The sequence below is a fragment of the Macaca mulatta genome, chromosome 8 (genome assembly GCF_049350105.2).
Source record: "Macaca mulatta isolate MMU2019108-1 chromosome 8, T2T-MMU8v2.0, whole genome shotgun sequence".
Taxonomy (NCBI): Eukaryota; Metazoa; Chordata; class Mammalia; order Primates; family Cercopithecidae; genus Macaca; species Macaca mulatta.
Window position 1 is genome coordinate 75,300,001 of NC_133413.1, and position 24,284 is coordinate 75,324,284.

General features: G+C 36.4%; 1 protein-coding gene across 2 annotated transcripts in view; it reads right to left on the reverse strand.

The window, feature by feature from the left end:
• The window catches only part of CYP7B1 (cytochrome P450 family 7 subfamily B member 1), a 207,192-nt gene that overhangs the window by 30,194 nt on the left and 152,714 nt on the right, over positions 1–24,284 (reverse strand). For both annotated transcript variants that reach the window (XM_077942825.1, XM_015145456.3), the window contains exon 2: positions 7,128–7,264. In XM_077942825.1, the coding sequence (XP_077798951.1) occupies positions 7,128–7,264 (137 nt within the window). The remainder of the gene's footprint in view (positions 1–7,127; positions 7,265–24,284) is intronic.

The window sequence follows — 24,284 nt, forward strand, 5'->3', positions numbered from 1 at the left end:
AACTTGGGATGCGTGCAAAAAATACAGATTACTGCAAGATTTTGATTCAGAAGGCTTGGAGGGGGTCCCACAAGTGTCCTTTTTGATAAGGTCCTCAAGTAATTCTTATAAGTAGGCATCTTGAGGAACACAGTCATACTATAGTTTGTCTCTCAAAATTGGCAGAGACCTTGGAGAATTGCTAGCTTACCCTCTGCATTTATCAGCTGATAAAGTTGAAGAAAGTCAAGAGATGTTAAGGGTCAAGATCATGCTGCCATTTTCAGTGGCAGACCCTTGATGAGAAGTTACTCACCATGCACTACTCTTTGTCTTCTCACTAGAGTGCTGTTTTAAGATTCCTTCTAATTAGAAATATCACGCAGGTAGTAATCAATAATGACATTTAATATCTTTCCTGTACAGAACAGGCATAAACTTTAGATGATCCTAAGAACATTAACATCTACTTATTTATTATTTTCATGTCATTATTCCTGTTTGAGTCTGTGTGTGCGTGTGTGGGCGTGTGTGTGTGTGTGTGTGTGTTGCTTTGTTAGTGGAACAACTTCTCACTTGTTATTTGTGGTAACTCAAATGGCATCATAGAAATTTAATTCAGTTTGGTGCAAGATATTTCAAATAAAGTTTTGAAGTAATTTTCAACCTAATCCTAGAAACAGATGAATATGTTTTTGTTTCACAATTTTGAAACACAACTTAAGTTTTTAATATACATGAATATACATGTGCTATGATTTATTTTCTAAAAATGACTCAGATGACTTAAATTGTATTCACTCATTTTCCCCTTGATTAATTCAATAATGTGAGTGGATCTAGGATGCCAGTAAAGCTAGAAGTGGCTGTTCATTCTGGTCAGATCCTAAAGCTGTCTTCTACAAGGTAAACTAAATTTGTGTGTGTGTATGTGCTCTGGGGAGAGCAAAAAGGATTCAACCCAATTTAAGCATATTTTATGATACCTGCTTTATCATAGCCACTTAATTAAATAAAATTGCCAGCTTCTGCCTGACAAATAATTGAAAAAAATCAATTCTCTTATTTTGCAAAAGATATAATTTTAGGCAAAGTTGTGTATTTTCACAGGTGGTGATTCATACTTTTCTCCTTTCACTAAATAAAAGGATTCTGCTAAATATCTTTGGGGTTATTTTAAATTATTCCCTAATATTACCAGAGTGTATAAAAGATTCAATTTGTAAAACACACAATATTTAGAGAATATTTTGAATTTTTTCCTACAATTTTCTATATTAATCTAAATCTAAGTGGAAAGAGAAAAACATATTCAGACATGACAGCATGAGCTACCTGTTATTGGGCCTACTGAAGTAGAGGCTGTATACATGTTACATTTTTTGTTTTGTCTACAATCATTACAAATACACACATTCATTCTCTCTTACTCTCTCTCTCTCTCTGTCTCTCTCCTTCTCCCTCTCTCTCTCTCTGTCTCTATTTCCTCCTCTCTCCTATCCCCACCCTCTTGGGAATGAGGGTATGGAAAAAAACAATGAAGTTAATTTCAAATAAAAGGAATAAAAGTTGAATGTGGACAAAATGGTTCAAGTTAGCAACCAATTACTAATAAATTGCTTTTTAAAAATGTAAGCAGTTGTTTGTATATCGGTTCTTTATAAAAATCAGTACTGATTAGCTTTGTTTTTCTGTAGATCTAATCTCACTCCTTTCAAGGCTCTTTTCACACTAGGATCTGTGTTTTCTCTTTCTCATTCTTATTTCAGTGTCCTTCAACATCAAGGCATTATGTTTTACCTACTATTTTTTTGATTGACATGTGAATTGCTTCAGAAGAAGACATTTTGATTTTCCGGATTTTACTTTTCATGTGGGTTTGGAAGTACTAATAACCCTGGAGATGTTAGCTGGCTTTCCAACTTTTAATCTTCAGTATAAACAATTTAAGCTAAGTTTTCCAAAATTAATATTAATTTAAACCATCTGTCCACCATCTGCTAATGTGAGATGCAAAACCAGAGTTTCTTTGTGATCTTTAATCAGACAGTTAGGAAAACTCATATACATTCATAAAATGAATTTAAATTTCTTAACAAAGGAACTTTTCTGAAAAGGTATTCTGAAGGCTGTGTATTCCTGCAGCAACATTAACTTTTGCTCCAGGGTGATTTTATGTAAATGAATGACCAGTGTCAGCAGGCATGTTACCTAGTTTACAAAGATCACGAGGTAAAAACAACACCCTTTTCCATGTTTTCCAAAAAGAAGAGAATGCTGTCAGCAGTTGATATGAAATATTGATTTAAAGAATTTCAGAGTTTGCATTTCTCTAAAATATAAATGTCAAAGTGGGGCCATATCTGCAAGAAAAATACAATATAAATCATTTTTAGATGCAGTAAATTTGAAGTCAGGTCAAAATTTTTGATATCTTCCTTGCCAATCATTTCATTCTCTTCCCTTTTTAGGAGCTAACTGGCCTTACAATACTAACTCTAGCATTCCTGTATAGCCTGCATAAGAGATTTTACACCTTAGTAGCCTTTCCACTTCCTTTAAAATTAATTCTTTAGGAAGGTAAAGCTACAAAATTCAAAGTATATTCGTAGATGTTTTTTAAAAATTCAGTCATTCATCCTAATGTCAAACAAAAAGTTTTGACATCTGGATAATTATAAATCGAATTTTGATGTTTTCATTTCAGATATTTGGTGCTATACAAAGATATACATATATATATATAGCCACAAAAATTGGCTGCTTGGCATAGAAATGTCCCATAAAAAAATATGACCAATGCCAGAGGGTCACTTGAGGCCAGGAGTTCAAGACCAACCTGGGCAACATAGGGAGACCCCATCTCTACAAAAAACCTTAAAAAAAATTAGGCAGGTGTTGGTGGCACACACCTGTGGTCCCAGCTACTCAGGAAGCCAAGGTGGGAGGATCACTTGAACTCAGGAATTTAAGGCTGCGGTGAATTATGATTATGCTACTGCACTCCAGTCTGGGTGACAAAAGGAGAACTTGTCTCCCCAGAAAAAGAGACAAATTTGAATTTTAACAATTTTCATAATTAGAAGCTTTTAATCTCTGTGTTTAGCTTGTTTTACAATAGAATTTTTTAATCTCAAGCTGCAAATATCGGTTGGGAGAGTGAAATAAGAGTCAACTTTGTACTTTATGAGGATGGCCACATGCACATATCCTCCCTCTTATTAGGAAGATTTCACTAGCTGCTGACAATGATGTACAGTGGTGCTTTGCTGGGCTGACATCTAGGGAAAATGATTCCGCTGCACCACCACACAAAACCAATTAGAGAACTATTTTCTGCGACAGGTCAAGAATTTACATGGTTTCTCATGAAAAGATGTACCTTTTAATTTCTTTATTAAGATGACATCCATGTCCCTTGAGACTTTTGGGGATGACAATCATTTGCTCATCATGCAAGAACATACACTCAGTGAAATCACATCATGAGACAAGAGCGGAAGACTTTGTTCTTCATTTCACATTTTCTAAATGAGTTACTTTGCAAACTGATCATTAGAACCATATACATTAACGGGATTTCTTGACAGGAATTTATTCAAATTCTAGTAAGAAGCAAAAGGGAGGTATCGTGCACATTTAACTGTGGTTGTCTACTGTTGAGTTCAAACATAACCATGGTCAAATTATTTAGATGTTAGAAATTCAGCAAGCTTCTTGGTACCTAAGATTAAGAAATCAAGTGTCAGCAGAAATTGACAATTTTCTGAAAAGTAAATAAAGTGATTCAAATCTGCCACAACTTTCTGCACAATCATCTTAGGTTATTTTTGTACATTTTTGGTATTAAAAAAAGAAAAACTGAACATTTCAATCACTTGTTCTATCTCTTCATTAGAAACACCGGCGTTAATTATTTAAAGTAAGAATGACTTTTTTTTTTAAGTGAACAATATAGTTTTGGTACCATAAAGCCCAAGGCTCACTTACAGGAGAAGCACCAGCTCAGGCTTTCATCTGTACAGTATTCCAGTGTTTCATCAGCTCTAAGGAATTAGGGGTTTCTCCATCCAATATTCATTGAGAATCAGTTCTGAGCTCTAGACTAAATGTTGACAATAGAGAAGCTAACAGAATAATGACGGGAGACAGACAAGTGAATTGGTAATAACTTCACGATGTATTAAATGCTCTTACAGAAGTGATACTGGGAGTAATTGGACCCTGGAGAAGAGGCACCAAATATAGGAGGAGTCAGCAAAGGCTATTGAGAGGAAATAATGTGTGACTCTGGCCTCAAAAGTTGAGTCCATGTCAGTCAGGTAAACAACAACATTCTGGCAGAAAGAACAGCAAGGTAACGAAAACCCAGAGGCCCCACCAGGTATGGTGTGTGAGGAGGAAATTTCAAACAACATGGTGCATTCATGGTGTGTGAAGCACAAGGTGAGCAGCAACAAGAGACTGGGCTGGAAAGGCTGGTGGAGACCTGATCTTCGGGGGGCCTTATGAGGACTACTGTATATACTAAAATTCCTCTAAAATGCATGATTGTTTTCAATTTCAATTTTTCTGAAATCAGAGTGCATACAATTTTTTTTTTTTTTTTTTGAGACGGAGTCTCGTTCTGTCAATAGGCTGGAGTGCAGTGGTGTGATCTCGGCTCACTGCAACCTCTGCCTCCTGGGTTCAAGTGATTCTCCTGCCTCAGCCTCCCAAGTAGCTAGGACTACAGGCACATGTCACCATGCCCAGCTAATTTCTGTATTGTTATTTATTTATTTTTTTTTAGTAGAGATGAGGTTTCACCATGCTGGCCAGGATGGTCTCGAACTCCTGACCTCATGATCCACCACCTCAGACTAGCCAGCTTCCAGGCAAAGGAGTAAGTTGTGATGAAACTGTCTGTCCATGTGAGAACTCAATCATGCTGATAATTTCCTCCAGTTGGATCATTTCTCCAAAATACTGCATTAAAATGGTAGCACTGAAATTAAGTCACTGTAGTTTCCAAAGGTTGCCTCTGACCCTCAGCAAAGTAGTTACAGGCAGAAGAAAATTACTGGCTCTCTAAGAACAGAACACAAAATTCCAAGGGTGACTGAAGGAAGACATAAGGGTTGAGCTAAGAAAAAGGCATGCATGTAGATGATTTAGATAAAGAACCAGAATGGGGAGTATGGAGAGTAAAGGAGGAGTAGAATATTTCAGGAAGGAACAAGAGATCAGCATTGTCAAACCAGGTAGAGAGGTCTAGGTAGGTGGACCAGGAAATAACTTCAGCAAGGCTGAAGGCTGGTTATAGTTAGGAGAGCTCTAGGAGATACACAACTAGAGATAGCAAATATACGCAACTCTCTTGAAAGAGCTGGATGAAAAAGAAAAGAAGAAAAGTGGAAAGTAACTAGAGGAGAACCTTACCATGATTATAACTGATGGTAAGAACCCAAGAAAGAAAAAAATGAAGATGTATGTGTGAGAGAATGAATGAAGATGTACCAGCCCAGAGGAGGCAGGAAGAAAGGGTCATGGGGACAGGGAGATGGAGTGTCTTGAACATTCTTTGAAATTGGAGAAAAGGTAGTAGATCATTGGGAAATGTAGGTACATTTGGTAGATACATGGGGATCTAAGGGAGATTATACTGGAAGCCTTCAGTTACCATGTGAAGGAAGGAGAATGAATTGTGTTACCAGAGCCCCAGTGAGAGTGAGGAGTGAGACTCAGCCTCTTCTTGCCCTCCCACTGGCAATACTCAACAAGCAAAGAGGTGTGGGTAATCTAGTGTGTAGAGATCAGCTTTCAGAGCATAGGCAGGACGTGGAAAAGCAAAGAGAGGGAAGAGCTAGCCCAGGCCATAAACTGATGTGGAAGGTTGTGTACAATGAATTCCTTCCATCTCTCTACATGTGTACCCATGCAATGTGGCTCTGCTACTCCTTCCAGGAAGAGGTGGAGTCTCTTTTCCTGCCCTTGAATCTGGGCTGCACTGTGACTTGGTTTAACTAATAGGATATGGTGGAAGTGAGGTTTTGCAATATCTGATCCTAGGCCTCAAGAGACCTTGAAGCTTTTTCTCTCACTCCCTTGAGACGCTAACTGCCATGTAAGAAACTTTTCTTGAGGATGAAAGACCCTGTGGTCAAGGCGGCCCACCCAGGCATGTGATGAGACCATCTGGGATCATCCAGCTCCCATCCAGAGTCCAGACAAGCCACACAAGTGACTCAGGCCAGACCAGTTGTTATTTTAAGCCATTAAACTTTTGGAGGATTTGTTACTCAGCAATCAATAGCTGATACAGCTACACCGTTTGGGTCTTAAAAAAGGGTAAGCTAGGAACAGTCCAGCTTCTCCCAATCCTGGAATATTTGGGGTGTGTAGCAATCTTGCTGGTTTTTTTCTTCTTCATTTGTCTTGGTGTTTTGGTGAATACTTTATTAAAGTCTGAAGTGCAATGAAAGTTTTAAAATGAAAAATACATTCTTGACCAGTGGTTGCTGGAGACTCGGAGGCAGGGAAAAAAGAATGAATAGGTGGAGCACAGGAAATTTTTAGAGGAGTAAAGCTACTCCATATAATACCGTCATGGCAGATACATGTCATTATACGTTTGTGAAAACCCAAAGAACTACACAACACAAAGAATAGACTGCAATGTAAATCATGGATTTTTAATAATTGATCAATATTGGCTCATCAGCTGTAACAAATACACTACATAGATACAGTCAGGGAAACTGATTGGGGGAGGGGGTATATGGGAACTCTCTGAACTACTAAATTTTCTATAAACCTAAAACTGCTCTACAAAATAAAGAGCATCAATTTAAAAAACACATTCTAGCTTTTGTACAGTTGTATATATATTTTTTCTACCATTCTTCAAACCAAACTAAACCAAACCAAAATGACAGGTGATGGCTGGAAAGAGGGGTTCCCTAAGTACCATGAAGAGAGCTCTGTAATTTGATTTTGAATGTGAGGATCACTGAACTAAAAATAATAGTTTTCTTTCACATGAGCTCCACAAAATAAAATAAAAATATACAAATATTCTACATTTTGCCTAAAGAAAAACAGAAAGACTTTAAAGAACAAGTGAAAAATTATGTCATATATAAGGTATTAATAAAAGTGCTTCTTACCACCGAGAAGAACAGTGAAAGTGTCACCATGTTGCTTTTGAAGTGTTTTCATGAAACTTAAGGGGTCTTTTCGTAATTTCAGGACCACTCCAAGATAAGGAAGCCAACCTTTTATCAATGGAGGCTCACCGGGTCTCCTATAAGGAAAAAAAAAAAAAAAAAGAACAAAAGAAAAATCAAATCATTCCATTCTTATTTGAATACAGGTGGTTTATTTATTGAATCTAGAAGATGACTGCATGGATTGCACTGCTTCTTTCTATTCTCTTACTCAGTGATTCTAATCATAGACATGAGTTTACTGAGCTTCTGCAGTATGTATGATTCAATGCATAACTTCTGGTGAGCAACTTTACTTCAACAGTTTTTGGGGATCAGGGAGTTTTTGGTTACATGGATAAGTACTTTAGTTGTGATTTCTGAGATTTTGGTTCACCCATCACCCAAGCAGTGTAACTGTACCCGATATGTAGTCTTTTATCCCTCACCCCAATTTCACCCTTCCCCCTGGGTACTCCCACTGAATCTCCAAAGTCCATTATATCATTCTTTTTTTTTTTTTTTGAGACGGAGTCTCGCTGTGTCGCCCAGGCTGGAGTGCAGTGGCACAATCTCGGCTCACTGCAAGCTCCGCCTCCCGTGTTCACGCCATTCTCTGCCTCAGCCTCCCAAATAGCTGGGACTACAGGCACCCGCCACCATGCCCAGCTAAATTTGTTTTTGTATTTTTAGTAGAGACGGGGTTTCACCGTGTTAGCCAGGATGGTCTCGATCTCCCGACCTCGTGATCCACCCAACTCGGCCTCCCAAAGTGCTGGGATTACAGGCGTGAGCCACCGTGCTGGGCCCATAATATCATTCGTATGCATTTGCATCCTGGTGAGCAACTTTTTGAAGGAACTGTGTCTTGCAAGGCCTGTATGACTGCCTGATAGTTAGGTTACAATCTGTTTTATTTATTTCCTATTCTGTTTCCCGTCATCATAAGTAGGTACGGGTGACTAAGATCTCCAGGAAACGAAATCAACTGATATAATTTACTCTATGAAATTGTTAGTTATAATACTGATAAAAAACAAATGATCAGCTGCCTGATTTTATTGGTCTTTCACAAGTCATGTTATAAATGCTGCTTGATCAATTTCATCAATGAGACCTAAACTTATTTTGATTAATGTTTGTGTCATCTGCTATGCGCTTGGTGATGTGCAGTGGAACAGGCCGAATCTAAGTTCTAGTCAAACTGCTTGTCGGAAATCATGTAAACAATGTCAATTACTGATTATTTTGTTTTCTCTTTAGCATATTGTTTTTATATGTTTAGACCCAGTCAAACTAACTCCACCTCATTTTAAATTCCAACTCATGTACAGGCATTTAGGTCTTTCCACAAATAAAGGTTATGAGGGTTTCTTTCTTTCTTTCTTTCTTTTTTTAATCTTAAGAACCCTTCAATTATATTATATAATAAAGGTGTAGAGGGACGATGCACTATTGGATTTGAAGTTTTTTAAACCCACTTAAGTGTACTTAACATAGTAAAAGGAGATGTGTTCTTTAGGATGTGCAAGTCATATTGAAGTATTTATTGTTTAATTTTTCACTGAATTGACTTATCACCGAGTTTAGAACTAGATGGTACCTTGGAGGCTTTCTTGCAATTTCTCACTTTTATAGGTAAGAGTTCTCAAGGCCTAAGAGATCAACAAGTTTTCCTAAAGTCATGAAACTATGTAAGGACAAGCTGTATACCAGGATGCAAGACTTGGAGTCCCATAGCTGCACTCTGACTATAGAAACATTAGTCAGTTAACCTATGGACCTAGGGAAAAAAACCACCAAAGCAGCTCACTGCCAGAGCTGACAGACATTGTGCATGTGAATCTGAGGGCTCTTGCTGTGCCCTGGGTGTTAGATGTTGGAAAGTTTATTTGCCAAAGTAAAGCTCTTTGTTATCAGATGTCAATTAGACAGGAAATACATAATCAGAAGAGAAATAATAATCTTAAATTGAGAACTATAAAAATCTCCATGTATTTATTTGAGGTATTATTTTGATATAGTCTTTCATAACTTTTTTATTCAAACTACCAATGATTGAGATGATTTGTTAAATTTTACTAATAATTTGCATTTTTAACATACAAAACATCCTTTGGAATACTATCAATTAAAATACAAGTTTTTTCTTTGTTGATTTGTAATCTTAGCAAGACTAAACTTCAAAATTTCTTCCTAGTTATTTATTTGGTGAACTCAATCTGATTTAAAGTAAAAAAGGTAAAAAGAAACAAAAACAGAAAACAAAGCCATTTTACCCTAGAAAGGATTAAAATAAATATTCAAAAGAACTCTGATTCTGAAGCCCATCTGTGAAGATGACTTGTGCTACATGCAGTGCAACCCATTTTGATTAATCACAAGATATTACTAGCTCAGATTTAATCAAAGATCAAGATTATGATCATACCCAGCATAGACTTTTATGTAGCTAGATTAACCCTATTAAAGGCTTTTATTTTCTCACAACCCAACGTGGTAGAATTTAACTTTGAAAATAAAACTCAGATATTTCAGGGGAAAGAATGTTAAAATAAATCCAAGTTATGATAGAAATAAAGGAAAGATTTTGCTTTCTCTTTTTAGAAGACAATTTATCTTAATGCTAATTTACAAAATGTATGCTGTTGTTTAAATGCACATACTTAGAAATAGGAAAACAAGAAACACTGCATAGTAATTGGAATCTTACTCATCATACTTTCTCCCATTATTTTCTTGAATTCAGGCTTTAGCAATGGAGACTTGCTTTTATGAGAAATATAAGAAAACCAAAAAAACCATTAATACAGTTAATTCCATATCCAAAGACTGAATAAGAGGAGACCACACATGTAACTGTAGGATAGGATCCCCAAGTTACAAACTGCCACAGCTCACATGCTATCAATGACACTTTCAAATTTGCAAGTGATCTAGTTCACCAAATTTATTTTCAAAATATTAACTCTCTTCCTTGATCTACTTATACTCTGTTTGGTTTAATGTTGCTTGAATGTTGCATTGTGACAAAGATTTAGAAAGGCTTTTTGTCATATTCTAATTTAATGCAACTAATTTCATCCTCTATGCTCTGTCATTCGGTCAAAAGCTGTATTCTTCATGGGGTTTCCGCGGGGGGAAAGGATGGGACTCAGAAATCCAGGGGATATTAATTTAACATTCAGAGTTAGGGAAGCACATTAGGAAGCTATTTTATTGTTACAACGATGAGAGGGTCATCATTTCTTACAGCTGTGTTTATTTTGGCAGCAGTAAGCTTAAGACTATTAAACACCATGTCACAACTGTGCATATTTTCAGGAAAAAATACAGTGCTTGTTCAACTTATGACCCATCAAAGATAGATAACAGAAATCTGTCTTCATCAGTATATTTGTAAAAATTATTTAGGGAGGAAAGACATCACCGTAATGATCGAGAAAGGCCTGCTGACACACAGCACAACACAAATACTGCTATTTGTCTCTCTCATGCTCTGCCTTTGAAAATGAAATATACATTGCCCATGGCTGAGTAGGGATATAGGATGCTTAGTGCTTATTGGGGATGATCAAGTTCCAAAACTTAAAAGAAACAGGTCCAAAAGCAATGATGGGGAACTAACAAATACTATGTTCCCTACTCCCTTATAATCTCAAACAACACACACTTCCTCAAATCTTCTCATTACCATTTAAAGGACTATGAGAACACATCTAATACATCACACAAATTTGAGCTTATACATGCTCTTGATAACTAAACCCAAGTTCTATGCATGTACCATTGCATCAGTGCTTGCAGTTTCTTTCATACAAGTTGTAGGGTATATCTTAAAGTGTGTGCAAAATGTCATCTGCAGTCCAAAGTTATCTGGAAACAAATTTTGGAGATGGTGAGTGGTGGTTCCTGCCTGTAATCCCAGCACTTTGGGACGCTAAGGAGGGTAGATCACTTGAGGCCAGGAGTTGGAGACCAGCCTGACCAACATGGTCAAACCCTGTCTCTACTAAAACTGCCAAAAAATTAGCTGGACAGGGTAAAGCTTGCCTGTAATCCCAGCTACTCAAGAGGCGAGGTACAAGAATCACTTAAACCCAGGAGGCAGAGGTTGCAGTGAGCCAAGATTGCACCACTGCACTCCAGCCTAGGCAACAGAGCAAGACTCTGTCTAAAATAAAATAAAATATAAAATAAAACAAAATAAAATAAATAAAATGAAATACTAGAGAATAATCTAAATACATAAAATAGTTGTAAAGTATAAAGAGGTTTAAGACATTTCTCTTTAGTTAAGAAGAGGTACATTGAAATTTAAAAGAGTAGACCAACACAGAATACTTAATTTCTCATAATATTTGAAGTACATCTTCATGCTATACCTGTAGTTAAATAAACACGTTAAAAATTTGACTAGTGACCTACTGCACATTTTTTTCCTTAGACATTTAAAGCCCAGTGCTGCCGGGCACAGTGGCTCACACCTGTAATCCCAGCACTTTGGGAGGCTGAGGTGGGTAGATCATGAGGTCAAGAGTTCGAGAACTGCCTGGCCAACATAGTGAAACCCCATCTCTACTAAAAATACAAAAAATTAGCCAGGCATGCTGGTGGGCACCTGTAATCCCAGCTACTCAGGAGGCTGAGGCAAGAGAGTCGCTTGAACCCGGGAGGCAGAGGTTGCAGTGAGCTGAGACTGCGCCATTGCACTCCAGCCCAGGTGACATTGTGAGACTCCGTCTCAAAAAAAAAAAAAGTCCAGCGCTTCTTATAGCAATCTATACTTGTCAGAGGAATTTCTTCTTTTCCATTTTTCCTGTAATCATTCTAGACTGGGCATTCAGGTTATTGCAATAACTTCCTAAGTAGGTGGTGAGCAACCTTTGTACATGCACACTAACTAGAAAAAATGAAATTATGTATTTATTAAAAGTGTTTAAAGATGTAATATATTTGTATTAGGTGACTGAATATATGTAACAGTGCCTTAGTTTTATTTTTTTATTTTCCTGAATTAATGAAGATTTTCTTTTTGTGTATGTGGTTAAAATTTCAGAAACTACACAACTGATGTATATTACAGTATCTGATGATAATTCTGAAAGTTTGAATGACTGGTTTTTTTTTTTTTTTTTGAGCAAGGCGCTTTGGAAGCTGCTGTGTTTTACCTTTCTTTGACTTACTTTGGCAGCAACCTCAATGGAAAAGGTAATTTGCTTCATAGTATATCTTGGAACTCAATTCTTGAAACACTCTTTATCCCCGCACTCTTCTTGGGCTCTGATGTTAGCACAAGGAAACTTAGAAATGTTCCAACAACTCTTGATAATCAAGAATTGGCATGTTTGTCAGGATATTGGGAAGAGGAGTATCTCAATACAAGGCTGTGGATGGAGATCCCAAAGGAGGAGGAGTAGATGGAAGATGTGGCTGAGTCTAGGGAGACCAGAAGCCCCAATGAGAGCCCTGGTGGGGACAAGAAAGCACAAAGCCACAATGTATTGCTTTGCCAGGAAATGAGGTGAGGTTTACAACCAACTGGGCACATTTTAGCAATGAACGCAAAGGTGGAGGACTAACCCAAAGATATCTGAGGAGGCACCCTGGGGAAGCCAAAGAGGACCAATAGGAACATTTGCACAACAGGACTCACCAGATCAACAGAAAGGAAGTGGGGGAGGGAGTCTTAAATTTTATTAAATGATTTTACAAAAGAGACTAGGTTTTGAATCAGAAGTGGCCAAACTATGTCACTATAAGTCTTCAGTGTTTTCAGTCATCACCAAAAATCAGGGCTCAAGAGAAATTTGAGTTCAGATATGAGGAAATAAAGTTATATTTCTGCACATTTGAGTCATGGGGAAATTTTAAATCTGGAACACTATCTATGTAGATCCTCAGTGTCTTCACCTGTAAAGGAGAATGTTTATACCAACCTTGGTGGTTTATCATTCAGACTGAGATAAGAGTATTTGAAAGTAGCTGATATACACAGCAGGATTAGTTTTTCCCTGCTATTCATATTTTATAAGCAATTGCACATCTGTGGTTTTGCTTACTCATTCTCTGCCTGAGCTGTTTCTTTTGTCTACATAGAAAAGCTCGAAGAATCAACAATAAAACTTTAGAACTAATAAAATACTATAGTAAAGTTGCAAGATACAAGATTAATATACAAAAGTCAATTGCTTTGTTATATAACTGCAATGAACAATTGATATTTGAAATTAAAAACACAATACTACTTACATTAATCAAAACAAAATATACGAAGTTAACTTAGTGTAAAAAATTTATTCTTAGGTACAAATCCAACAAAATATGTATAAAATATATATGAAGAAAACTATAAAACTCTGATTAAAAAATCAAAGAAGATCTAAAATAGAGAGATATTCTATGCACATGGATAGGAAGAGTCAATATTGTCAAGTCAGTTCTCAACTTGATTTACAAATTCAGTGCAATCCCAATCAAAATCCTAGCAAGATGTTTTATGGATATCAACAAACTGATTCTGAAATTTATATGGAAAGGCAAAAGACAGTATTGAAGGAGAAGAACAAAGTGGAAAGACTTAACACTACCTGATGTCAAGACTTAATATAAAACCATAAGAATCAAAGAGAGTGTGGTATTGATGAAAGAATAGACAAATATATTAATGGAACAGAGTAGAGAGCTTAGAAATTGACCCATACAAATATAGTCATCCAATTTTTATAAAGTAGTTGCAAAATGCAAAGAGAAAAGTCTGATATATATTACTTTAAGATGTTACTAGGCATTAATCTCAGGTGGTGAGATTACAAAGGTTTGATCATTGATATCTTTTGATTTGCACATGATATAAACATACTGCTTTTGAAGAGTAGTTGTCATTTATTTTGTAGAATGTCCCTCCATTTGGGTTGGGTTGTCTGATATATTTTCATGGCTAGATTGAGGTATTAATAACAATATTTTGAGAAAGATTCCTATAGAAGTGATAAGTCCTTTTAGGTGCAGATTTTTAAATAATAAAGAAATGCTATTTTGGGGCTGGGTGTGGTGGCTCATGCCTGCAATCCCAGCAACTTGGGAGGCCAAGGTGGGCAGATCACCTGAGGTCAGGAATTCGAGGCCAGCCTAGCCAACATGGTGAAACTCCGTTTCTATGAAAAATACAAAAAAAAAAAAAAAATTCGCTGGGCATGGTGGCACATACCTGTATTCCCAGCTACTCAGGAGACTGAGGCAGGAGAATCACTTGAACCTGGGAGATGGAGGTTCCAGTGAACTGAGATTGTGCCACTGCACTCCAGCCTGAGCAATAGAGCAAGACTCCATCTCAAAAAAGAAAAAAAAAAGAAATGCTATTTTGGTGTTAAAAATGAAATCCATGTACAGAAGGCACAGACTTCTAAAAAGTAGTTGATGATAAAAAGTACAGTGTACAAATGAATCCAAGGTTGATTTAAAAAAAAAAAAGCTCAACATTCCTAAGTCAGTTAAGTGGAGAATCAGCCTGAAATTCACAATGAGGACAAGCAGAACCCACCTGAACTGTACTCCAAAAATAAAGAGTAGACACTGAGGTTTAGCTGCTCTAACTGTACAAAGTATGGACACACAGTGCAACCTAAGGATATCCCATTACTTTCACCAGTGTCCAGGTGACATGCAAATGAGGCAGGCAGAATCAGTTCCTGTGACAACCTCAGCAGGGAGAAAGGCTTTTCACAGTTGCAGTGCAGCTGTTAGACTTGACAACTGAAGGTCCTGATGGTCTCTTCAAGGTTCTACTTGAAGCAAGAAACGTGTGACATAGAGCACATAGTGTCTACTTCCTTGCCAAACTCAAGAGCATCTCACATGTAGAGTTAGGGATTAGGATAATTTTCCCCTTTTTGAGTAAAGTTATCTGCTTAATATTTGTTTACTTCAAGAATCAGACTGATGTAATCTCTTCTCAGGATGAACATTAATCCAACTCTGTCTAGAAAAATTATGCAATTCATTACCCCAATTGTCCCCTGTGCTTAACCTTCATTTTTCCCCCAGTCCTATAATCTTGCAAATCCACTGGTGGTATGTGATTGACATCTGGTGTTCACACACCCTCTGCTTCATAGCAAATAAATGAAAAATTCCTGTATAAAATGCCACTTCCGGGCTATCAATAATGCAGCTCTCTGATCTTTGTTAATTTCTGCACCAGTCTAGATAGGTCTGTTATCTTTAGTCTAGTGATCACTCTAGAATGGTCTGTAAGAATAAAGAAGCCTCTTACTCTGAAATATTTTGACTCTCTCAGGACAGCATTTGACCTAAAACTTGATTTAATTTTCCTTTAAAGATATTCACTGTTCAAGCACTTTTAATCAAAGCTTTACATATAATGGCAATGTAAAAGCAAGTAATGCTGAATAGTCACACATTTCTCCACAGAATTTCTCAGATGAAGTCAGAGCAAAATCAATATGAATATGATGAAATGTATTTTCACCTTCCAGAGCAAAACTCTTCAAGCCATATACCAGCTGAATCTTTAGCTATCAGTTCATCTATGTAATTTTATGATCCAAATAAAGCTTTGTCTGTAGAATGTGCCTTGTAAACTCAATTCCATTAGCAGAATTATATTAATACTAATGCCTTGATCAAGTGAGTGATTTGTAAGTGCTTCTTTGTATCAATGTAGGATTTCAACCAGAGAAGTCTAGAGCTTTGTTGTTGTTGTTTTTAATCTGGGAAGGGTGCTTAGGTTTGCACCATGGAAATAATGTCAAGGTAGAGTTTTAAAACTATCATTTAAAACTTAATTGAGTTTCCAGCAGGCTCCACAAACGATGAATGACCACACCACTGGAGTGCCTTTCTCTATTAACTTAACCCTGGATTAGCAGGGTTCTAGGGATCTAACCCTCATCCTTTTTCATGTGCATGACTGTAATAGCCTCCTGGCTAATGTCACCACCCAGAATTAGGGCACTATAGTCTCACTGTGTGGCTCAGCTCCCAGGCTCTGCCAACTCCGATCTTGGTAACTTTGGTCAATTTAATTATATTTGCCTCTGGTTCCTCATTTGTAAAATGAATACACTATGGTATTTTCCTTATGTGAGAATTTAATAAGTTGATGAATATAAAAAACTGAACACAATGACTTACATAGTAAGCATAAAAAATGTTAGTTATTATTTATTATTATTTTTTATCTCTGCACCAATACCTGGGATCATCTAAAATACAAATCTAATCACGGCTCTCTCCTGAACTTTTTTTTCCTATTTTCAATAAGGTACTAATTTTAAAGATTTTTTCATTCATTTGACTACTTTCTTTATTTGCTAATTTAGATTTTATTTTAGGGCTGCTATATATGATTTGCTGGTCACAGATGAGGCACCAGAATAACCTGCCTGCTCTGAAAGAAACTGTAACATTCTAGGCTTTGTATTCTCTAAGCAAACACACTCAGGGGAACATAAGTAGTTCTGAAGTGCACTGGATCTTAGGAGAAAGCCAGTCAAAAATGTTTAAACAGCCTAGACAATGCTAAAAGGGGGAAGTCGATTCATAATTGAAGTTATTTCAGCTCCTTAATTAAAATAGAAAACCATGCAACTGAATTTGTAATTTCTGAGATGATCAGTTGCTAATTTACTTTACAGATGGGATTTGATTGGACTCCATGGAAGAGATATCAATTCCATTAACTCATCATTTCTTACATTTGATTAAATCATTTGATTTTGAAATGTTTAATAAAAATTAGAACCCACAGTTTTGTGGAAACTAAATTGTAACAGAGGACTAGCCCAGAAAGCCTTGGTAATGACAATATACAGATCAATGAGAATGATGTATAAATGCATAGTCAAGTTAACAAATAACATTTTATCAACCCATGTCAATGGAGAAACAAAGTTCCAAATTCTGCAGATCAACACCAAAATAATCAAGCACAGCTTATCAGAATCATAGAAAAGACACTTCAAGGATACTCCAGTTTGCTGAAGTGGGAAGATAATGAAAAGCCTGAGGCCCCATATGCTATACCTGCTTCATAATATGTTAACTCATGCCCATATTTTAATATTGGATAAACTATTAACACAGCAAAAACTAATAATATCTTTACACAGCACATGATGCTGAGAAGGGCAGTGTTTTGATATTGTCATGAGCTAGAGGGCTTTACAACTGGGAACATACCATTCTTTTCCAAAGATCAGTTCCTGACTTTGATGATTTTAAGTCACTGTATCAACAGTGTATGATTACTTCAGGAAATCCATCATCACCAGTATTAGAACATGGGACATAGAAGGCACAGCATCATATTTATATACAGAAATCATAGTTTACAAATTGTCAAATTATTTTAGACATAACCTCTTACATATTTTAGACATCTTAAGTCTTGCAGTGTCTTTTGCTTAGGCTACCCCATCTTGTCTGTACCCTTCCACGTTTTGTGAAATAAACTTTCAATGTTTACACCATTTTCATTATTTAGATAGTGTTCAATTGCTTTGCTTTGTTTTTGCATGTGCCTCGTTTCTATGTACTCATCACTAATTCTTATCAATCTCCTTCAGTGCTCTCTAAATTCTCAATATGGTCAGACATATGGTCCTGTTATTTTCATATAGCTCCTCTCCTATTTTCCATCACTTTTTCTTTTGCTCCACTTACTGACAGATTTTCCTGACTTTATCCCTTTCATAGATTATTTTATTTCTACTTTTAGATTTCTAATTTCCCAAAGTTCTCTTATACTCTCTGATTATACCTCATAAAAACTGCATATCATTCTTGATTCATAAATGCAATTTCTACTATTATTTTTCTAAGACTATTAAACATGGTTTCTTGGGATGTTTTTTTCATGTTCCTTGAATTGTCTATTTTCTCCAAGTCTCTTTGTTTCAGTTTTTAAAGTTATGCTTTCTCTCTTTCATGATGGCGACTTTCCTCACCAGCTCCAGATCCTTAGCATCCGTTCATTTGCAACAAGGCTCTGTGTGTGTTTGCAGGACTGGTGGACTTTCTCGCACGGTGGCTGGAAGGGAATCTTGCTTTGATGAGCTACCTCTCTTTTCTAGTTAAATGAATGAGATTTTTTTAAATGTTAATTTTGCTTTGAGGACTTTGAAATAGAGCATGGTATACAAATATATGGAAGTGTATTTCCTACAAAGAGTTAACATTAACCAATTTTGAATTTTTCTTTATAGATTTTTGGAGACTGTTGCTGAAGTCATTTGGAGTAATATTTGTAGGTTGAATATTTTTTAGTTTATTTCCATGTGTGGAGATAAGAATAGACAGAAGATATCAGGCAAAGTTGGCAGAAGTCAGGAATGAAGGAAAGATGATGTCCTCTATAGTTATACAAGTTGTTAGTTACAATTCCAGGGTGGAATAAGGGATTTTATTATTTCACTGTGTTGTTCCCAAAACTACTCCAACACTCCCGTAAGTGATATTAATTTGTTTTAGGGGCTGGGGACTAGGAAGAACTGGCAGAGAGAACCTAGGGCAAAGAAATATGCTACTTTTGTGTATGTGTGTGTGTGTGTGTGTGTGCGCCTGTGTGTGTGCATGCATGTGTAAATGTATTTTAAATTGGAACCTAGAAAAAGTGATGCCAAGGTCAGTAACTCATTAATTCCTTCCACAAACCACCCTTTGGAAGGCAGATGTCTTAACTCACAGTAGAATAGGAAGCATTAAAAACAAGGGTTCTAGTGTCTCTCTCTCCTTCTGCTTCCTCAGATTCTTCCTCTTCTCTCCTCAGAAATAGCTGGATTTTCACAGACTCTTATACATCTATAGAAGGTGTTTTTTTTCCTTCTCTATAAATAGGACACAAACTAAGAAAACAGAAGCTACTGTTAGATTTAAAAAAAAAAATACCATTTTGATAGCTTACCGATAAGTCCTCAAAATACTCTTAATGATTGTCAATGAACATTTAAAAATTATTCTGTTTCTTGTCCAAAATTAAAAATTCCACTCAGTTATTACAACAGGATTTTATTTCAAAGCATTTGTATGAAAGAATTAAATAGTTTAGATACATTGAAATCACAGATGCTGATGGCAGGAAAAGTCCCCTAAAACTTAGGGGTGAATATATAGAGAAGCCTTATAACTATAAGGAGACAAAAAATCTGATTTTAAAAATGGGCAAGAGGTTTGAATAAACATTTCACCAAAAAGATAGACATAAGCACATGAAAAGATGTTCAACATCACAAATCTTTAGAATATGCAGATTATAAACTAAAATGAGATACTACTATACACCCACCAGAGTGGCTAAAATAAAAAAAGAAATAACTATATCAAGTGTTAGCAAGGATGAGGAGAAACTGGAACTCTCATACAGTGCTGGCAGGAATATAAAATAGTACAGTTACCTGGAAAAGAGTAGCAGTTTCTTATAATCTTTAACATACATAAAATATGCAACCTAACAATTCCACTTCTAAGTGTCTCTACCCAAGAGAAACAAAAACACATGTCCATACAAAGACTTATATGTGAATGTTCATAGGAGTATTAATCATAATAGTGGAAATTTAGAAACAATTCACATGTCTATTGATTAGTGAATGGGTAAACAAAATTTGGTGTATCTATACAATGGAATATTATTTCATAATCAAAGAGAACAAAGAACAAATCACTGATACATGTAACAACATTGATTAAACTCCCGAAAGCATTATGCTAAGACAAAGAAACCAGACATCTGATTCCATTTATATGAAATTTTTTGAAAAGATAAAAATAGAGGCAAAAAGCAGATAAGCACTCCCTTGGGGTTGAGGGTAGGAGCAGGGACTAAAAGCCAAGAAGCTTAAGGAAATTTTGGGGGCTGATGGAAGTGTGCTAAACTGGACTGTGGTGATGGCTGCAAAACTATCAGTTAACTAAAATGTACCTAATTGTACACTTAAAATGGATAAATTTCATGGTATATAAATTACATCCTGACAAACCTCCTGAAAAAATGAGACTTTCTATGATTAATTTCATATTTCAACTATCAGACAAGTTTCTGAATGAAATATATCATTGCAAATAGTATATTTAAATTTCTATCATTAGGTAAAGAAAGCAAGGGACTATCTACAGAACTTAAATGTTAGGTTTAAGCTTAGATATTGTTGGCAATTTTTGTACCATATCTATATATAAAGAAACATTTTTATCTTTGTATTTTCCAAGCAGAACTCTCTCCTTTAATGATTTTGCTGAACAATCCATATGACTTCTGCAAAATTCCATAAATAGAACAGGGTCCTGAAACTAGAAGAGATTTGGAAGATTCACCTAGCTCACTGTGTGCTTTACAAATAAGGGAACAGAATCAGAGATGTAAAATAACTTGGCCAAAGTCATACAGCATCAAATAGGCAAAAAATATCAGGGACCGGGTCTCCTAACTCACAATCCAATGATTGTGACCCACACTACCCAAGGAAAGTTAGGTAAACGTCATGGTTACGGGAGTTCTGACTTTCTGAAATCAGGTTTTTCTCTTTTCTGATATGTTTTGCACTTCTCATGAGCCCAGAGGTGATAATCCTATAAAGTAAATAAGCATAAGATGTTATCTCCCATAGGGCAACTTCTGTTTATGGCTAAATGAGCCAAGATGAAGAAACACTTCAAATAAAAGACTCAGCTGGAATAACATAGCAAAGAGGCTGCTTAGCTTGAAAGGGAGTTTGGCACTTAGCCATTGTGATTCATAAACTATAGTGCAATAAACTTGTATGAACAAAAATCTAATTTCCATATTCAACGCTGGTTACCTGAATGAGCCATATGAGAGCTAATTTTTGGAAACAACATTAATTCTCTGGAAACAAAATGAGTCACTTGATACGAGACAGAGTGTGGTAGCTAAAGGGTTTTCAAATCCTACATCCTATTCATACCTTTTCTGCACCTCCAGATTCCAAGGAATATCTCTAGAAATGACTTACATGAAATCCTAGTCCAGTTTAATGCCTGTTTTTCTTTTAAAAGAATCACTCTGGTTGATAAAAGTAAAATACAAAACTTAAGCCATCTAAAGCAAAATAAAAGAAAGATGAGGACATGTGATTCAGTCTCAGAAGGTTTTAAAGTCTTCAATATTACCAAGAAAGTTGCCTTATCTGTATCAAAGAGACAAGGGCACCAAAAGTTATTTGAGACTAGAACCAGCAATATTTACTTGAAAAGTCTCAGGCAAACTAATTCTTTCCAAAATCTCAATAAAGTCTTGAATACAAGGAATATGATAACTTGATGGTTCTTAAACATAAATTTTTAAGGAAACATCTGATACACTGTGGTAGACTGAAGTGGTGTTCACAGTAGCCACTGTTTCTCCTGGTAAAAGCATTATTAATTGATGTCCCAGGGGTACCAAGCTTAGTCATGTGACTCTTTGGCTGATGGACGGTTAGGAGCAACACACGCCACTTCCCAACAGAAGCTGTTTGAGCCATCACATGGTTGCACTATGTTCTCTTTCTACTGTCACAAGTAAAAAAATGTCACGCATAGAATATTCTCCTTAAATCTGGAAACTGGAAGGAAGATAATGGCTCATGGTAAATATATAGACTGAGCAAAATTTTCTTTGAGTTGTAGGCCACTGAGTTATTTGTTACTGCAGTGTAACCTAGCCAAAAATGACTCATAAGAGCTAAACAAAAAGAGTTTTGTTTCAGGTAATGAACTACATGGTTCTTTGCATACCTCACACTGATTGCAAACTATGTGTTAATATCTGTACTCATTATCCTAGATCAATGCTTTGTCAATACTTTTGGTCTAGCATGTACACGGTGATGTAATACACGTATGCATGTATAGATATATAAATATGTAGACATAACTAAAAGTCACAAAATGATACCTTACTATGTGTACTGTACTCTATTTCCTCTTCTATTTAAAAAAATTTTTTTTTGGAACCCACTAAATTGATTTGAAGTCCTATAATGTGTCACAATCTATTGTCCCACTTTCTACCCAGGGTCTACCTCGTTGGACTATTCCCTAAATGTGTCTTCCTGTTTTATTTTTTCTCCCAAATTTTAATGTAACAGTACTTGACCCTGAATTTACTATAGGACCCCCAGGGAAGATTTTTTAAATTTTGCTCCCAAACCTTCACCGATGGTGATTTATTTAATATGGGCTGGAAACCATTATTTTAACATTTTAGAATTCATCACAGGTTCCTCACTAGAGGAAGACAAGAGAACAAGCCATTGTTGAACAATGTAATTAAGGTTTGGTGATGATGCATCTGCAATGAACTGTCCCTGTGAAAATCAACAGGATTTTAACCTTTTGTTGAATATCCAAATTATGGTCAGCTATAGAACAGTTAAACATTGTTGTAACGTACTTCTTTTCAGGGCACAAATTTTGATCATTTATATATACAGAAGTGAAGCACCAGGTGGGAAAGGCAGGGAATGGGGTGCTTACAGGCTTACATGACCAACTCAACATCCATCTTGGGGCAGTAGTGAGCCTTGGGGTGCTGTATCCCAGAGCGTATATATTTCATTATCAACACTCATATAAATCATTTGGACATATGTCTGTTTATACTAATACACATACTTTGGTTCCCGAAAATATGCCACCTTAATTTGGCCTCCCAGTCACAGAAGACCCTGCAACTGTCTCTCATGTGGCCATACAGTTTTGTATTAGTCAGGGTTCTCCAGAATAAAAGAATCAATAGGATGTATGTGTGTGTGTGTATAAATACACACACACAAGCATACCTTGAAGATGTTGTGGGTTCAGTTCCAGACCACCACAATAATGCAAACGTTGTAATAAAGCAAATGTCACAATAAAGTGGGTCACATGAATTATTCATTCTTCCAGTGCATATAAAAGTTATATTTACACTCTAGTCCATTAAGTGTGCAATAGCACTATGTATAAAAATGTACATATCTTAATAAAAAATACTTCATTGCTAAAGAATGCTAAGGATCATCTGTGCCTTTGGCAAGTCATAGTCTTTTTGCTAGTGGAGCATCTTTCCTTGATGTTGATGGCTGCTGAGTGATCAGGGTGGTGATTACTGAAGGTTGGAGTGACTGTGGCAATTTCTCAAAATAAGACAACAATGAAGTTTGTCGCATCAGTTGAGTCTTCCTTTTTTGAAAGATTTCTCTGTAGCATTAGATGCTGTTTGATAGTATTTTACCCACAGTAAAACTTTTCAAAATTGGAGTGAATTCACTCAAACCCTGCTGCTGCTTTATCAACTAATTGTGGAATATCCTAAATCCTTTGTTGTAATTTCAACAATGTTCACAGCATCTTCACTAGGAGTAGATTCCATCCCAAGAAACCACTCTTTTTGCTTTTCCATGAGAAGCAACTCATACCTGTTTAAGTTTTATCATGAGATTGCAGCAATTAGATCAGATTTTCAGACTCCACTTTTAATTCTAGTTCTCTTGTTATTTTCACATCTGCAGTTACTTTCTCCAAGGAAGTCTTGAATCTTTCAAAGTCATCTATAAGTATGGCAGCCAGGTGCAGTGGCTCACACCTGTAATCTCAGCACTTTGGGAGGCTAAGGAGGGCAGATCACGAGGTCAGGAGTTCACGACCAGCCTGACCAATATGGTGAAACCCCGTCTCTACTAAAAATACAAAAATTAGCCGGGTGTGGTGGTGCACACTTGTAGTCCCAGCTACTCAGAGGCTGAGGCGGGAGAATCACCTGAACCCAGGAGGTGGAGGTTGCAATGAGCCAAGATTGCACCACTGCACTCCAGCCTGGGCGACAGAGTGAGACTCTGTCTCAAAAAAAAAAAAAAAAAAAAAGGCTATCAACTTTTTCAAAACTCATGAATCACAAATGCTCTTCATGGCACCTAGAATGGTGAATCATTTCCAGAAGGTTTCCAATTAACTTTGCCCAGCTCCATCGGAGGCATCACTATCTATGGCAGCCATATTCTTAGGAAATGTATTTCTTAAATAATAAGAATTTAAAGTCAAAATTACTCCTTCATCCACAGGCTGTAGAACAGACATTTTAGCAAATACAAAAACATTAATCTCCTTGTATGTCTC